The 17,718-nt window shown below is 50.0% G+C and overlaps 2 protein-coding genes across 5 annotated transcripts in view; one reads left to right on the forward strand and one right to left on the reverse strand.

The window, feature by feature from the left end:
• Window positions 1-1,517, forward strand: part of LOC113218115 (motor neuron and pancreas homeobox protein 1-like) — a 33,687-nt gene extending 32,170 nt beyond the window's left edge. The window contains exon 3 of the mRNA XM_052264119.1: window positions 387-1,517. Within this exon, the coding sequence (XP_052120079.1) occupies window positions 387-932 (546 nt within the window). The 3' untranslated portion in view covers window positions 933-1,517. The remainder of the gene's footprint in view (window positions 1-386) is intronic.
• Window positions 1,518-1,927: 410 nt separating this feature from the next.
• LOC113218181 (band 4.1-like protein 3) overlaps window positions 1,928-17,718 on the reverse strand; it is a 34,424-nt gene continuing 18,633 nt past the window's right edge. For 2 of the 4 annotated variants that reach the window (XM_026438416.2, XM_026438427.2), the window contains exons 3-17: window positions 11,993-12,140; window positions 11,830-11,905; window positions 11,523-11,741; window positions 11,085-11,423; window positions 10,829-11,001; window positions 10,601-10,737; window positions 10,282-10,389; window positions 9,216-9,431; window positions 6,519-8,789; window positions 6,073-6,183; window positions 5,814-5,930; window positions 5,097-5,222; window positions 4,225-4,431; window positions 3,936-4,131; window positions 1,928-3,856 (exon numbers count right to left, since the gene is read on the reverse strand). In XM_026438416.2, the coding sequence (XP_026294201.1) occupies window positions 3,940-4,131; window positions 4,225-4,431; window positions 5,097-5,222; window positions 5,814-5,930; window positions 6,073-6,183; window positions 6,519-8,789; window positions 9,216-9,431; window positions 10,282-10,389; window positions 10,601-10,737; window positions 10,829-11,001; window positions 11,085-11,423; window positions 11,523-11,741; window positions 11,830-11,905; window positions 11,993-12,140 (4,440 nt within the window). In that variant the 3' untranslated portion in view covers window positions 1,928-3,856; window positions 3,936-3,939. The remainder of the gene's footprint in view (window positions 3,857-3,935; window positions 4,132-4,224; window positions 4,432-5,096; window positions 5,223-5,813; window positions 5,931-6,072; window positions 6,184-6,518; window positions 8,790-9,215; window positions 9,432-10,281; window positions 10,390-10,600; window positions 10,738-10,828; window positions 11,002-11,084; window positions 11,424-11,522; window positions 11,742-11,829; window positions 11,906-11,992; window positions 12,141-17,718) is intronic. The other 2 variants (XM_026438435.2, XM_026438442.2) reach the window with 2 other exon arrangements.

The raw sequence follows: 17,718 nt of genomic DNA on the forward strand, positions 1-17,718 counted from the left end.
ACACGCAGGCGATAATCCGCCGTCATGCCGCCGTCCAACAACATGTGTGCAAATAGTGCTAATTTGTCCGGGGGAGGGTGCAAGCAAGTGCAATCCATTCAAAGGGAGGGTAGAGCGGGGGAGGAGGGCGGTAGGGGCAGGACATCCATTTGCGGGGAAGGGAGGGGAGGGGGAAGGAGGAAGAGGGGAGGAGGGGAGGTGCAGCCGCCCGCGAAAGTGACGGCCGACACTAATGCCATTAGCAACCCCTGTTAACCTTTCGGCCTCACTTGACCGACTGCATGGTGCATGCGTCGCGACGCCGACGCCGCAGCGACGCCCCCCCCCCCTCTCTGTCGACACACACAGACACATTCGCTGACTCTCGTTCTTTTTGTGTATTTCAGGTGAAGATATGGTTCCAGAATCGGCGCATGAAGTGGAAGCGCAGCAAGAAGGCGCAGCAGGAGGCCAAAAGTCGGGACGAGGGTCGCGACGAGAAGCGGTCCAAGTCGAGCGGCGCTGGTGGCAGCAGCAGCAGCGCGGCCAGCAGCGCGAGCGAGGCGGCCGCGCCCGCGGCCCCACGCGACAAGCAGGCCGCGAGGCAGCCCGGCTCCACGGCCGCCCCCTGCCCCGCTCCGTCCGGCCAGGATGGCGTCGGCGTGCCCGAGGACGGGCGGCGGGACAGCGGTGCGGACCGCGTGAGCCTGGCCGTCAGCCTGGCCGGCGACGACCCCCACGGCCACGGCCCTCCCCCCACCGTCCACGTCATGGGCCCCATGTCTGCAATGTCGGCCGAGGTGGACATGGACTCGCCGGGGTCCGGGCACCGCGCATCCCCAGAGCGGCCCGCGCCCGCCTCGCCACCCATCGGCTTCCCGAGAGCCCCACGCCGCTACCCGACGTCCCACACCTTCCACGACGAGCCCCTGTACCGCCCCTACGTGGTATGAGGACCGAGGGAAGTCCCTGTGCTGAACAGCTTCTGCTAAACATTTTACCACATTTGTGTTGGAGGGAAACGGATGGAGGGCAGGACAAGTGTGCACGAATGATGGGTGTAGTAGCTCTACGGTGCAGAAATTTGTTTTGTTGTACGATGAGTTTTATTATGGTCCGTGTGTATTTGACTAGGACAGTTAAGTTTGATGAGATGTTAAAATTGTTTTTATTTATAATTCAAGTTAATTTAATGTGTGAGGGTTTAGTCTGAGGACCCCTTCGGGCACAATAATACAGCTCAAAGCCAAAGAAAATATGTTGCTGTTGGATTTTGTGACTAGCTTAAGAATCAATGGTTTTTGTTTGCATTGTGTCGTTACATTTCTTATATTTTCCTTTTCTAGTCACATTGTGAAACTTCTTACTTTATTTGCATTGAATAAGTAGATGTGCTCTGCTAGGAAACTCCTGAATACTTTTCCTCATGTTGGACTTATAAAACCATGTTCTATAGGACTCAAGAAAAAGATAATGGGTAATGTATGTATAAAAAATGAAAAATAGGTCTAAAGAATAAAACAAAATTTTTCAAATGAGCATTTGCGTCATTGAAACTTTCCAAGGAAAAAAATACACTTGTTTGTTTTTTTTTTATACATTTATGAAGCTTTATTGAGCTGAACTTGATTTGCAGGAGAAACAACAGTTTTCAATCCAGAGAGGTATTAACTTTGGGCCTGACTGACATTCTTACAGGCTGCCATGGATAAAGCAAAACAAATCAAAAGGATCAGAGGGACCCAATTCTGAGTTAAAAGATACAGAGGAAAGGTAGCAATAAGCACATACACATAATGTGTTAATGGACCTTCCATCTGACACTAAAGTTGATAATCTGAACAAACTACACACATAATCTATTTCAATCAACAACTTCGGAAATCCTTAACAGGACACCATAAAATATTTTACATTGATAACATATCTCTATAGAGACTCTTTTCAATTGTTTATTTTTCCACTGAGAACATCAACATGATACTGGAAAGCAAATCCCACATGAGATACAAATTCTTTTAGAACATAAATGCTTGGATTATCCTGACTGCTAGAAAGTGGCAGTGAAGTGTAACAGCCTATTAAGCTAATCTACAGGCATGTGGCAGTCAAGAAACTGATTCTCTCCAACATGTAAAAATATACAGTCCAATTTGAATTCTCAGTTCCTTAGAGGCAGAACACATGATTTTTTTTTCTAATACAGTTTTAGAGAATAAGAAGGTGTACATGGTCAACATACTTGACTAAAAATTTAATGAGACCAATTACGGACATTATTTTTTAACACTAGAATGGTGCTGCTTGATACTTTGAAAAAAAAAACTGGATCAACTACATTTGAGTTGCTAGACTTGTTCAGGTAAACGCAGACAGATTAATTCTACCTCTTACCATTACACTATGTATAAAAATTTGTGAGGGTGAAAAGGCTTTGGAATAAGTCTTTATAAAGAGACGGTTTCAATAGCAGTATCACATGCAGAAGTCTCATTATGATTCACCTGAAGTGAACAGAAGGTCATCAAACTTCCTCAAAACCTCATCGATTGAGAGAACACACTGTACAATCACGAAGTGAAACCAATCCAAACCTTAGCCACAAGCTGTAAAATTATTTTTCTAATCTCAAATCGGATGTGAAAACAATAAGTTTACATCAAAGATCCTATGAGCTGGGTCTACTCTGGGTCAAGTAAATATTTTCCTGCTTAAATAAAAACACATGGTATTCCATAAAACATAAATTTTATTACAATATAGTTTTTATATAAATTAAAAGTTAAGAAAATTATTTTTTTCTGAAAGCAAATAATTAACTTACTATGGCTAGATGGACAGATAGCTAATACTATAGTGTCGTGCATTGAGTGGAGAGCAAACATAAGAAACAGCAGCAGCATAGCAGGTACTCGACCAACTAAGAATCTAAAATTAATGGAAGAGAGAAATTAGATGCCTACGATAGGGTTAGTCACATAAAATTGGAGTTGTGCATAACATGCACAAAGCAGGTAAAACATATCTTATAAAAGGGGGAAAAAAAGTTCTATAAAAATAAAATAAAGAAAACATAAAAACGTGAATACACTTTGCTAGTATACACAACATTACATACGTCCTTAGTAAAATGCTTCTTAAAAAATAATAATAACATTTTTGTAACATAACATCAAAAATTATTCATGGAAATTTATAGAGGTGGAAAAAATGGCAGAAGTTCAGAGACCAACTAAGATATACATTCTAACAACAAGATATACACAATTTAAGAGTACAATTACACTTTAAAGGATTAAGGAAAACAATGCTTGCACCTCTTTGCTTAAATACGCCAATACTGTACTGTACTCTCTCACTGCACGATTAAAGAATCAACAACACATTGTTGTAAAGTTTACAGCTACTGTGTAGCATTGTGAGTTTCGGTACACTGTAGAAATTTATGCTCTGCTGTTTATGTATTGTCATTCAACAATGGAAATGAAAAAGTACAAATAGATAAGATGCAGGGTGTGTGGCATAAAGTAAAGCGTGAAGCACACATGGTGAGCCAAAGATCAGGCATGAATATACACAGACAGTACTCTTGAAATGTACAAAAACAAACATAAAGTTGTGATGAATGGACAACTTTGCAGCATTTCAACACACAACTCTGTTTTAAATAACCAATTTCAGTGCTTTGAAATGGACTGTAAAATGAGATTTTGAATCCTTCCTGACCAAACAAAAATTTCTACTTAAGTGATGTACTTTGGAGAGATGGTATGGTAGATTGCTTGGAGCATAAGTCCAATCTCTCCAAAAGAATAAATATCTGCACCACAGGTCTAGATGTTTTATTGAGATCTGTTTTGGTCAGATCTGTATCAACCTACAGGTTGGTAAAAAGCAGGAGTTAGGAAAACATCCAGATACAGCACAGCTTTAGCACCTTTAAAGCAGATCATTACCAGATCATTGTGATGCACCACTAGCAGTTTGCTGCTGAATTTCAATTTTTTCCACCGTCATATCTGGGTTCATCAATGTAGCTTCTTGAATTGCTTCAGCAAGTGCCTTATCATGGTCGATAGGATCACCATCAGACTGAATGGTAATTTTCTGCTCAACCCTTGTCTCAACAACACCATCCCTCTCAGTTTTGTACTGTTTCAGGAAGGAGAAAAGAAGACCATAATTAATTGATGATAAGCTAAAACTTACAAAACAGCATACAACGACCTTAAAAGGTGGACTCACCGTAACAGTCTCAACAGTTCGAGTTTTACTGCTGATTGTTTGAGAGCTGACAATCTCGCCTTCTGCACTATAGGTACCATCTTCTGCTTCAAGGGCCACTTTGCGGCTTTCTGTTTGAACGAGAGGTACTTGTGTTGTGCTTGTTAAGGCAGGAACCTCCCCACCTTCACCAAACACAAGGGTTTCAGTCTGGACAATTCCATGCGGCTGCAAAAAAACAAAAACAAAAAAACAAAAAAATTAAATTAATTTTCACTTTAGTTAAAAAAGAAAATATTTTGGTTGTTTCAACAGCCTCACAGCTGTTGTTTACAACAAAATAAAAAATGAATGAATGACAATTCCAACTTAAAATGTTACAAATGAGAAATAAAAGCAGATGAGACACGAAGAGAATGAAAAGGGCATTAGAGAACAGACAGCCAAATAATATTGTTTGCGCTTTTTCCATAGTCAGCTGTCGGATAAGGTACATCCAGACAACAGAGCAATAACGCAGTATCTTGTCCCCCTATACATTAAAAAGGATCAAAAGAGATATTATTATAGGTACCGTATTTTTCTGTACATAGTGATTTCAATACAAGTTGTACATGGCAAAGGAGATAAGCAGCGCAAAGGCATAGAAGGCCTTGTTGCTACATCAAGCCACACATGATGCAATCATAACAAAAAAGAGATATGACCAGAAAACCATGCACTTGAACAAGCATTAATGGTTTTGGCACCATATGAGAGTAACATTTTAAAATGAGAAACACACCATGCAAGTGCAATCTCTTTTGTTTTAAAATGCAGCAGCCATTTTGATAGGAAAAACCAGAGATCTTATTCATTAAAGGTGCGCAAGCATACAAGCAAGCAAAACCAACCTGGAACATTTCATCATCAGCATTGCAGTTGACAAAGTACTCGCCCTGAGAGTCATCCAAGATGTCCACAGGAGTGCCAGAATCGTCGGAGCTCGTTGAATCAGAAGAACTTGATGACCTATGGCGCTGCACAGGATGGCGTGGCATAGTGTGCCGTTAGTGGTGCAAATAGCAATGCCATGCATGCAAAATTCCAACATGCAACCAAAGTGTTCTTTGCCGCGGTGGCCACTCAAATTGCAATGCTATTCATCAATATCATTATTGACTTTCACAAATGATTGACTTGTAAGCAAAAACTTTAACGTTTACCATTGTGTGGCGTGTATAAAATTGTGTTTGTGTTGTTTTTTTAAAAATAAGATAACATACTAATGTGAATTTAAAAAAAATTATACTAAAGCAAGTACGTAACTGTGACAAATAATAGCTCTCTTAGAGAGACTAGAGACTGGAGAAGTGAAAGATTCAAAAAGATGTGTGGCAAGTGGTTAGTTTCACACATTACTAGAACAGAAAGCAATTTGAAAATAAAAAGTGCACAAGGCTTTGGTAGCTTTCTAGCAGTGAGATGCAAATATGTCCAACTCAATTTTGATTTAAAACAAGCATAATCATCAGATTATCTAGTTAACAATTTCAAAACTTGACAATCCTTAAATACACGTATCTACACCAATTAAAATGGTCTGCAACAATTTTGCCTATAACACTAACCTGAGAATCATTTCCGCTTAAAACAGTTGATGTGGCTCGGACCTCTTGAGTAACCACTCGCTGTTCTTGGCGAGTAGCACTAGTTGTCATGGTGTGGGCCACTGTCTTTTCCTCAACCTGCAAAAATACATCAATTAGTTACATCACCAACTTCATTTTGACATCACAGTTGTAAGATTTACAGAGGTGTGCAATTAAAATTACAAAAGGTTTGAAACACACATAGTTCTACTATTTTTAGATACACTACACTTCCTACCTGGCTTGTTTTTGCATTTTTCTCAAGATCCTCGTGAGTTGTAGCTGTACGTGTGGTGACAGCAGTTGCGGTGACGTAGGGCGAGCGCCCATTATCGTTTACGCCTTCAGCCTACATGAAAAAAAGCAATACAAGCTACAGTGCAGAAACTATTTCCTAAACAACTTAAAAAATTGCTTTTAAAGTTTGGGATCAATCTATTTAAAATGTGATTTTTAGAAAATACTGAAGTATGATTACGGACAGTGCAAAATTTGTAAAAAGGCTTAGAAAGGTCAGTTTTATATGTTAAAATAGATTCAAACTCAAAATAATTACTTAAATAGAAAAGTACATCAATACTCAAAAGTACTACATGCACAAAAGAATAGCAACTGATCAGCTTGAGCAAAATTCAAAATTTTCAAACTACATGGCAAAACAACAAAATACAAGCGGTAGCAAACCTTGTGTTCATGCGTAGACACATTAACGGCGCCCGTGCCTAGATCCTCCACTTTTTCTTCAATGTTGTGGGTAAGACCTTCACTGTCTTTCACTACAGTTTGTTTTGTAGTAGTCTTCACAACTTTAGGAGTACCAGTGGCCAACTGCTTGTCTGGGGATCCACCCTTCTTCTTGCTAGGTGTACGAGGCAACTTCAGCTTAGCTGCAATGCCTTTGAGTCCCCGAGATTTTTCACCTTCTATAAAATCAGTATTTTCATCACTGTCAGAAACTGCTTCCCCACCCGATGTACTTTCTTCAGGATTTCCGGCCTTTGTTGATCCTGTAACTCCGAGGACGGTCTTGGACTTGCTTGACTTATCCTTGCTCTTCCCCTCCTTCTCTTTCAGCTCCTTGGCTTCTTTCTCTCTTAGGGCCTTTTCCTTTGCCTCTTTTTCTTTAGCCTCTTTCTCTTTAGCGGCCTTCTCCTTTGCTTCTCTATCCTTTGCAGCCTTTTCCTTGGCTTCTTTTTCCTTGGCCTCCTTCTCTTTGGCTGCCTTTTCCTTTGCCTCCTTGTCCCTCAGCTCTTTCTCCTTCGCGGCCTTTTCTTTGGCCTCCTTCTCTTTAGCTGCCTTCTCCTTTGCCTCCTTATCTTTTAGCTCCTTCTCCTTGGCGGCTTTTTCCTTTGCCTCCGCCTTGGCCTTGGCTTCCTTCTCCTTAGCCTCTTTCGCCTCCCTCTCCTTGGCCTCCCTTAGTTCCTTGTCCTTGGGGTCCTCGCTGTGCTTGGCTCCGAGCGCACCGCCCAAGCCACCCAGGCCCCACTTGCTTTTCTTCTTGTCCTTGCCTGTCTTTGAGTCGGGACTGCCGGGGCTACCGGGGCTGCCGGCACTGCCAGGGCTGCCGGCGCTGCCGAAGCTAGTAGGGCTGCTGGGTGCGCTGTACCCTGGCGTGGCGGCCGCCTGCAGCGCCGCGTACTCGGCCTCCTTGGTCAGGAAGTCGGCGGTAGGGCTGCTCGGGGAAGTCCTCCCCGCGCCGCCGTACTCCGTCGTGACCGTGGTGGTGATAGTGCGCATGCCGCTGGGCGAGGACGCGCCCGCCCTGGCGGCGGCTGTAGCCGCTCCGACGCGCGGAGAGTCTCCAGGGCCGCCGTACGGGTACGTGCCGCCCGCCAGCCCCTCGTCGTAGTTGGACTTGCCGGTGGTGGAGATGGTGTACGAGGCCGGCCCGCTGCCCACTGCTCCCGCCCCGGCGGCTGCCTTGCCCGCGGGGCCCGTCGTCACGGCAGAGTCCTTGCCGAACAGGAAGCCGGACTTCATGTCCAGCTTGCGGCGCGCGGTCGGCGAGGACCCGCTGCCGTCGCCTGCTGCCCCCTTGGCCTGCTCCTTGCGCGCGGCCGACTCGACGTAGTCCAGGCCGGGCGTCTTGATGCCGATGCCCGCACCCGCCGCGCCGGTGGTGCCCTCCAGGTTCTGGGCGTTCTTGTCCCCGACCGTCTTTCTCTTCTCGGCGGTTTCGGCCAGCTTGTGTGCCTCGCCGGGCGCGTAGTTGAAGGCCAAGCCCTTGAGGATGCGGCCCGAGGTGGGCGAGCGCTGCTCCTCCTGCTGCTGCTGTTGGCGCTGGCGGTCCTCGTAGGAGAAGCCTCGGCCCTGGGGGTTGAATTGCTTCTGCCTCAGCTCCGCGTCGTCATCCGCCACGTAGTCGTACTGGCGGGTGTAGCCGGGGAGCGCGGGGGAGCCGTGGGGCGGGCCGCCGCCAGGGCTGGTGGAGCCGAGGCTGCCGGTGCCCTCCAGCTCCTGGGCCTTCTTGTCTGGGCTGGACTGCGCCGAGGACACGTCCGTCTCCAGGGATGTATCGGCGAGCTCCTTGACGCCCACGGCAATCTTCTTCTTCTTGGCGGCCTTCTCCCTATCCTTCTCCTCCTTCGCACGCCGTTTCTCCTCGTCCTTGACCCTCTTCTCGTCGTCGCGTCTTCGCTTCTCCTCGTCCTTCTTCCGCCTCTCATCGTCCTTCTGCTTGCGTTTCGCCTCCTTCTCCCTCACCTTGTCTTCAGACTCCTTGGCCTTGCGCGCGAGCATAGCAGACACAGCTGACCCGGGCGTACCCGTGGGGGACCTACCCCCTTCGCCCTCCCCACCCTGCCCCTGCCCCTGCCCTTGTCCTTGCCCCTGGCCCTGCCCCGTCTGCTCGGTCAACTCGATGTTATCTCTGTCGTTGGTCTGGTCGGAGAATCGGCCTTTGTCCTTACCACTGAATCTGCGGCTGGAGCCTTTGCCAAACAGCGTCAAAGGGCTCTACGGGTACCAAAAAAGGAATGAAAAATAAAAAAATAAATAAAACAAGCACAGGCAGAAATCATTCAGGCAAAACAAGAGTACAATCTAGCCAAACAAGAACACTTCTAACCCGCATTGGAAAACGCTTCATTACACCGGCTATCATACATAAACGGAATAAAATATTAATTGAACTAAATTTTAAACCAACAAATAGAAACAAACTTATCTACAAATACGCTACGCGTTCATGAGAAAATAATCTAAAATAACCCCTTGAATAAATAAAAATTTGCAATGAATAACTGCTACCATCCTTTACAGTTTGGTACATTCTTAACTCAAGCATGCCAAAGTCTAGTAAATCAAAGCTATTCGGTATTTATGAGGCAAATCAAAATTGAAAGCAATAATACAATTGAAATCTTGTGGTGCTTGACTTACCTTAACTTTTCCTTTTTCTTTATCAGGGCTATCAGCTTTGCCAAGTTTCTTATTTGCTGCATCGGCAGATGGGTCAGTAATTAGAGAATCATCCCTATTTTCTTTCTCATTGTCATCATCTGTGTCTCCCACACCATTTTCCTTGTCTTTGCTCTTTTTGTTGCGTCCTAATTTAATGCCTCCTAAGGGAAGTACAGCGACTCCTCCAATTGGTTTCTGACAGAAAGAAGAGATAGAAGATAGATTAGGTTTACGTCTTGAGATACTGAGCACTTAATCACAGCACCTAAAATGATGCACTGCTGATGAAGTATGATTATATGCATAGTAAAACAAAAATCAAAACAAAACAAAAAATTAAGTTGAAGAAAATGAAATGTAAGCCACAATATGCAAACAAACATAGAGGCACAAAGTAACTAATAGAAGAAAGGAGCACCACAAAACAGAACCTGCACTAAGTGGCATTATACAGATATAATGACAAAAATTTGCAGAAGTGGAATGGAGGACCACCTTGACAGATAGCGAGCTGTAAGCTTCAGTACCTATGAAAAAATCATGAAGCAGGAGATTTGGTCGGTTTTGGTTCAAAAAGAGGATGCTAGGGAGAGGAAATGTGCATTATGGCAGCCTATTTTGTATCTGGATTCACATGGAAATGAGAAAGCAGCATGCGTCTCAGAGCTTCATCTCAGTAGAGAGGATGAATAAAGCATGAATGCCAAAATTGATAAAATTTGAAATCAACCTATCAAGAGGCCTGTTTCATGAAATATTCTCCTGGAAGCTTTCTGCCTACATTTGCTTCAAAACTCTGCACTATGAAGGCTTAAATTTGCTGCAGAAAATGTCCCCATTAATAAATAAACCATTAAAACCAGAGTGCAAGTTGAAGCAAATATCTGGTTGTCTAAAACCAGAAAAAGCTTTAAATCACCCTCAGTTTATCTTAACCAAAAACCAAAATCTCGAGTAGAGTGCTACAAAAGACAAACAGCATATGATGATTCTGCGAGGCAAAATGATCAAATCAGATCGGCACAGATGGAGCAAACAAAGCTACCTTTGGTTTTTCTGTTGAGTTGTCTCTACGGCTGCCAGCCTCATATTCCCCTTCCAACGAACTGTCTGAGCTAGCACTTGTCTCGCCCAAACTGCCCTTACGTCCTCGCTATAAGTGTTAGTATTTATTAGGCACTAAATAACTCTAATCATGAGAACAGTAGCGAAAGAGAGAGACTTAACAGTTTCAATGCTGACAGATTAATTATTACAAAAGAACAACAATATCACTCATACAATAGTTGACCAGGAACAAATCAGGATCTAAATAGCTTAAAAGGGAACTGTTAAACATATCTAAAAGAAACTTAAATGCATACCTTGTCTTTGTCCTTAGATTTCTTGTCTTTGTCTTTTGAGGTGTTGAGAGTGTGCTCCTCTGGGATTCTAGCTGGATGCGGCATGGTGTGTCTTTTACCTAGATCACCCTCTCCATCAAGTGATCTGTGGCCAAGAGCTACGAAAACAAAACAAAACAAATAAATGTAGATTAGATTACTTTTAACGATGGTCACACTACCTAATTGTTATTTAAACTGAGAACATACTGTCCATGCTGCGACTTGTAAGTCGCCTTCCACTCAATGACCTCTCAAAGAGTGGTGCTTGTCGGTCAATTGGTAGTTTCCTTGATTCATAATGTGTGCGTCCAGAATAGCGGAACTTAGAACCAAATCGTGGGAACAATCCAGATTTCAATGTAGGTTCAGGCTTCATCAATCTAAATCAATTAATTGAATATTACAATTTTTCAGAGACAAAGAAAGTTGAACTGAGAAGATAATGATGCTATGCAGTACACACCTGAAGAATGTGTGATGTTCAACACAAACTTTCCACAGCTTCTTGGCAGCTCTGTGATTAATAAGCTTAAAGCAAACAGTTGATTCATATTGCTCATATTCTCCTGGCCTAATTTTAATATAAAAGTTGTGTCGTTTGTAGGATATTTTGAGAATTTTGGGCCATGCAAATCTATTTATTCTCAACCTATCCCTGTAGACAGACAAGCCTGATGCACAGACACCTAGCATAATGTCTACACCTTCATTATCCTTGGCCGGATGGAGATCAACTCCATACATAGCTAACTTCTTCGCATTTTCCAGAAAGTGAAGTTCAGCTTCAGCCGGTGTCTGCCCTCTGAGGAAAAAGAAACAAAAGAAACAAAATTAGTAAAGGAAGTAACTTCTAAGCAAAACCCTCAAAGGAGAAAATATTACTAAGTTCAAATATATTTACTTATGTGTACGATGTAATTCAATAACTTTCTCTTCAAGCTCTGAGGTTTGATTTGGTGCAAATTTAAATTCTTGGAGGTAATTTCGTCCATGTTCTTCTGGGTCATAGTCACCAAGCTCTGATTGAACCAAATATGAACCCAGCAGAGCATGGGTGACAAATGAACAAGGAAGCCTTTCGTTTAGGATATCGTTTCGTATCTGAAGACATAGGTGGTATCTGGAAAACATCAACATCAGTACAGGTATTAAGAATTTGGATAAGAATTATATATAAAAACATTTCAGCTCCTTAGTATTTTTCACACCTGGTTATATCTTCCTGGAGCTGAGCGGGATCTGGAGGAAAGAATTTGACCTCAAAGTTGAATTTCCACGGCTCATCTGAAAAAGCAACAAAGATAAAACCACAGTGAGTTAGTTAACTATCCTCTTTCAAACATGAAACTTTTCGTGCGGTGTTCTACTCACGCTTGAAGAACTTTGATAACCGCCTGTCGAGTTCCACCCAGTTACGGAGGTCGTGTCGGTCCTCGTAGGTCAGCCCAAAGTAGTCCTTCTCGACGAGGTTGAGTGCGTCACACACCCTGTCCAACAGCTCCTGCCCCTTGGCTTTGCGCTGCAACACATCCACGACAAGAACCGGGTTAAGCTAGCTACGCTTGAGACACAGTCCAAGGTGTTTTATTCAAGCATGGAATCATTGAAGAAAATAAAACCAGCTAAAGAATTAGACCTTCCGTACCAGTTTTTTTGTTTGTTTCTATTTTACAAAATCTTTATCTTGTTCTTGAAACTAGTCCATAATCTCAATTTCAAAAATTTCATTTTTAGAAAAACTACATCTTTAAGTCGAGCTAAGCCACGCCACGCCACGGCAGAGGAGAGGAGAGGACTCTACTTTATTGATCTACTGCGTGCTCTGCTCTGCGTGACGACTGACAGTTCTATATGAACTTGAGGGAGCCCCCCCCCCCCTCCTCCTCTTTTCCCCTTCTCCCTCAAGGTACGGCCAGGCTAGACGGGCGAGGGTGGGGAAGGGAAGCCCCACACGGCTCATGGCGGGGCAGCGCCCGCTACGCCCGCTCGGCTCCACCACCACTGCGCCGCATAAGTCGAGGGGTTGCTGGGCAGCGCACCTCTATTTTTAAGCGATTCGTTTACTGCTGTGCTGCCCCTCGCCGAACCCCGCCCCGTCCCGCCTCGCCGCGGTGGACAGAGGGCAGCCCCGCGTATGCCCAGCCAATAATCGATCAATACGGCCCAGCAGACCCGGGGGGCAGCAGGCGGTTATCTGATCCAGACGAGCCCGTCAACCCCGACTATCGTCCTGCTCGGCCTCAAGCCGACTTGCGGACCAATCCGCCCAGCCGATAGCCAGCCCTTGACGGAAACAGTTACCCACAGCTCTTCGGGTTAGCCAAACGCGCCGCGCCTTAACGGGCGTACTTCATCCTGATGGCAGTGGCCTTCCCCGGAAGGGAGGGGCGCGAGGAGGGAGGAAAAGGGGGGGGGGGCACGGGCACAGAGGCGCCAGGGCTCTAGTCCAGGCCGAGCGGCGGCGGCGCCAGGACCCCATAAACCCATGCCGGCGCCCCGCCGCGCCCCGCCGCGCCCCGCCGCGCCCCGCCGCGCCCCAGCGCAGTGCACACAGATAGACGGGGCCCCGCCCTGTTCGCACCCTGTTCGCACCAGCCCCCCCACGCAACCTTTATCCATAGAAAAAGATTCAAAAAATCCTCTCTCCGCCGTGAGCCAAACGAGCGCATCAGCACCCCAGGCCCGTCCAGCCCCGACACGTCCACGTCGGACGCAGCTCATTTCAAAGTCAATACTCGTGGGGGGCTTTGTGGCGCCGGCGCCGGGACGGCCGGCCCAGCCAGGCGTCAGCGTCAGCCTCGGCACGGCGTACACGGCGACGCTCGACAAATCCACCAATATCCGCCCCCCAACCCCCGCCCCGTACCGCACCGCACCCAGGCCGGGACCGCGCGGACGGCCCTATCAGGGAGGGGGCTCAACAGGACAAGCGACGGCAGCAGGGCCAGAGGGCGCGCAAGGTGAGCGGTGCCCGCCCCTGGGGCTGGGATGGGGAGGGGAGAGGGGAGCGCCCAGCGCAGCTCTCATGGCTGACAAAGCTCGCCCCGCGCGACGACGGTATTGGACCGACTGGACCCCGCTGGGCTGGGCCGCGCCGCGCTATTTAGAAACGACTTCCGCTATGTGTGTGTATGTGTGTTTTTGTGTGTGCATGCATGTGTTAGTGCAGTCTGCATTCCACGGGCCGGGGTGCGTGCGTGGGCGTGTCAACACACACACAAGCAGTCACGCGCGCACGCACGCACACACACATACGCACGCACGCCACGCTGCCGACGGCAGCAGCACACGCAAATCATGCCAATAACTACACGACAAGTATAGTATACACAGCGATGGAATGCCTTGCTGTACACATAAAACAATCCCCATTCATTCAACCGTTCCCCGAGCAGGAGGAAGGGAGGGAGAGTCGCCTCCCCTCACACACGCGCCAGGTCACGTCTATAGACGCCGCGGACGACGTCGACGGCGCCCCCCACTCCTCCCCTCGTCAGGGCCTGACAGGGCCTGGCACCACCAGAGCGCCCCGCGTCGCCCGCCACTGGCTGCGACCGATCGCCATGAGAGGGTAATATACAAAGGGGGGGGTTGAGGAGGAGGAGGAGGGGGTTGCTTCGTGTAAATGCCACCCCAACAGCAGCGGCGGCGGCAATGCGCTGAGCTGCATGTCTGAACAGCGTTAGCGTTGCCGCCGGCAGCGTGAGCGGCCATCGCCGCGAAACACACACACACACACAGCATTAGTGGCGACAAACTTCTCCAGGCACGCCGCGCTCCGCCGCGCTCCGCCACGCTCCGCCACGCCACTTACTCATTCATGAGTCGGGTTGGCCTGGGCCAGCTCTCTGTCGGCCCCATCGGCCCGCATGCTGCCCTGGTGCTGCTGCCCGCGGCCGTCCCTCGCCCACCGCGTCGCGCGGCGCCAGCGTTCAAAACAGCGATCGGAACGCTACGCCCTCCGGCGGGGACCACACGTCTGTCACACAGCTCTGTGCCCGGGCCGGCCAAGGGGACCCGGGGGACCCGCACCTCTCCGGCTCCGTATAGGTCGTGGGTCGCCTCGCGCGTTCACCGATAAAATATAAAAAGGAAAAGTTTCTCAGTTTCTCTCTCCCCCTCATCTCCTCCTCGTCCTCCTCCTCCGGGCCCTTAGGGGGGACCGCGCGGCACTACTACTACAACTACGCGCCGCCCGTCCGTTCCGTCCGTTCCGCGGTAGGGGAAAACGAGTTTCACTTTCAAGCCAGGAATGCCCACCGCATCGCCCGTGAGCGCGCCATGCAGTTAGGCCCCTCTGGTGCACCTCCTCCTATGCGCGGCGTGGCGAGTCGCGGCGTGTGCAGAAACCACGCACGAGCGCGCGGCACGCCGCCGGTGATGCGGCGCGCGGATAGCTGCTGCTGCTGCTGCTGCTGCTGCTGCTGCTGCGGGGCTGAAGTGGGCTTCTGCTGGCCGCACGAGCTCGCGGGGCAGACGCCAAATGGATATGAGATGAGGCGCAGAATCACGAGCGTCCGCCCAGCCGGCGCTCTGCAACTGGAGCAACGGTGGGGCGGGGCGGGGCGGGGCGGGGTTTGGCACACGCCAATAAACACGCCAGTTTATGGTCCGCCCTGCTGGTCCGCCAGCCCCGCCGTGGCGCAGGACCGACCCCCCCGGCCGGCCGGTCCATGCAGCTGCTACGTCTTCCCAGCCAACAACACGAGCCGCGCCGCACTCGAAGAGGGTCTTCTAGTATCCAAAACAGTGGGAGTGTCGTGTCGAGAGCGTCGAGAGTATGCCACTCGACTCTCGACGACGACCGAGTCAGCAGCGAGCCGATGATGATGAGACTCGAGAGCCGCCACCAGTGATGTGGGCTCTCGGCGCGAGTGCGCGCGCACGCGGCTCCCCTGATCGGGCCCAGTCAGTCGGGCCGAACCGGGCGCGATACGACGACGTCGGGGAGGTGTCAATTGGCGCCGGAACGGTCAGCGCCCTCCAGACGGCCGCCACAGCCAGCCCGCCACGCCCGGCACCGCCGGCGCCCACGTCCCCACCGACAATGGGCAGAGCAGGAGGGGGAGAGGGAAGCTCCGGGGTCGGACCCGCCGGACCGCGAGCGAATATTAATTACAACCAGGAGGTGTCGGAGGCGTGGCGGCCGCCGCCGGGGCTGGGCGGGGCGTAAGGGGTCGTACCCATCCCACGCGACTTTAAGAGTGGGGAGTACAAATATTATGGGGTCCCAAAATGAACAGGAACATCATCGGAGTCCATAGAGACCCTATAATATTTGTATCCCGGGCCCCGGGGTGAAAATATTATGGGTTCTCTATGGACTCGAATGATGTTGCTGATCCTTTTGGGACCCCATAATATTTGTACCCCCCACCCTTAAAGTCACGTGTACGGGTACGACTCGTACGAATCCTAAATCATAACGCCAGGGCGCGTCGGCTGCTGCTCCTCGACGACGGGGAGGCGAGCGCCTGGCGGAGCGTCGGGTAGGCACACCCGGCGGGCGGGCGTGTCCGGCGGGCCCGCCTAACCGGCGCGCGCGCAGGCGGCGGCCACGCCCCAACCGTGCGGTGCGGTGCAGCAGGACGGCGACAGCGCGCGGTCACGATCTTCCCAGCCGAGCGCGCCAGCCGGGACGTGCCGTAATCCAACGGGCTGCCTCACGGCTGACTGGAAGGGACCCTTCTGCGCCCCGCCTCGCCCCGCCCCGCCACGCCCCGCCGTCCTCGTGACCCAGAGTCACGGCCATGCGACAAACTGCGACTGGCCGCCGCTTGCCCTCGTGACTTGCGCGCGGAGGCGCCGCTTACTGCTGCTGCCGAAAATGAGAAAAAGAAACGCTCTTTTGGCGGCTGCCATAATGAAAATGCTCTCTTCGTGCCGCAATAAGTATTTCGGGAGTATAACTCGTCGAGGAGTTGGTTAGAGAGCCCTAGAGCTCAGTGCGCCCGGTGTGCGAGCGGAGCAGCGGCGGGAGCGCGGGGCGGGGCAGGCATATCAACACGCTATTATTAGCAGCCACACTCACAGCGCTCCAACGGGCAAGCGGCGGCAGCGCGGGGCGGGGGCCTTACTATTAGGCCCAGGGGGACTCCCCGCCCCGTCCCGCCTGGACAGACAGGACGGACGCCCACTCAACGAGGCGGGCCGTGCACTGCCGTCCTGCCGGCTGCCTGGCCTGGCCCGGCCCGCTGGGCTCGATGACAGCCGCTGGAGCGACTGGCTCGACTCGACTATATATAGCTGCAGCTGATACAGTCGCCTCGCCGCGGTACCTCCAAAAACTTTAAGGCCACGGAATATATACACTTTGATGTGGCGTCCTTCCACTTGACCAACAATGCCGCACGCACGCCATGAGAGTCGCCCCGAGAGTCCTTCCCCCGGGTCGGGTCGTCAGCCACACGGCACGGCCTCAGCCTCTCATACTCCTCGCGAGGCGCCCTGGGAATCGCCCAAACTGACAATAGCCTGTCGGTCTGACTGTCCGCGGGGAATACAAACACGAACGCGGCGGGTGGGCGGCGGCGGCAGCAGTAGCATGGAAATGATTGTGAGGCGCGCTTATGATGAAGGGCGGGACGGACGGTAACGGAAAATATACGACTGCGTCACCTCCTGCGAGAAAGAGAGCCAGCGGGGTGGACGGACGGGTGAACCGGACTCGCGGCTTCGACTGGCTCGAGCATTATAGAGCGACGAAATAGGCCGGCTTGTGCGCCGCTGTGCCGCCCGTACGACCAGTAAAACCTTCCACTCCACCACGTCCGACTGGGCGGCGGCACTCGAGAGTGTCCATCCGTGATGGCCTGCCTGCCTAAGCCTACGGGACCCGCGCCGCGCCGAGCTACCCGCCGATCTGGGCCATTAACCGGCACCGCCGGGCACCACCATTTCGCCAATTTCAAGAGGCCCTATAAACCCGTTCAAAAGCCAGGCCGCGCCGGCCTGGCCACAGAGAGCCCGGGCGCAAGGCGCGCGCTGGCTAAATGTAGCTAGCTGCTCTCCACCGTGTTCCCCCCGGTGTGCACCAACGGTCCGGCCGACTGCCCTCGCCCCAGGGGGGGTCGGCCCCTCGGGCCGTGGCGTGGACC

The sequence above is a fragment of the Frankliniella occidentalis genome, unplaced genomic scaffold (genome assembly GCF_000697945.3).
Source record: "Frankliniella occidentalis isolate FOCC.00 unplaced genomic scaffold, Focc_3.1 Scaffold16, whole genome shotgun sequence".
In the NCBI taxonomy this organism is placed as follows: domain Eukaryota; kingdom Metazoa; phylum Arthropoda; class Insecta; order Thysanoptera; family Thripidae; genus Frankliniella; species Frankliniella occidentalis.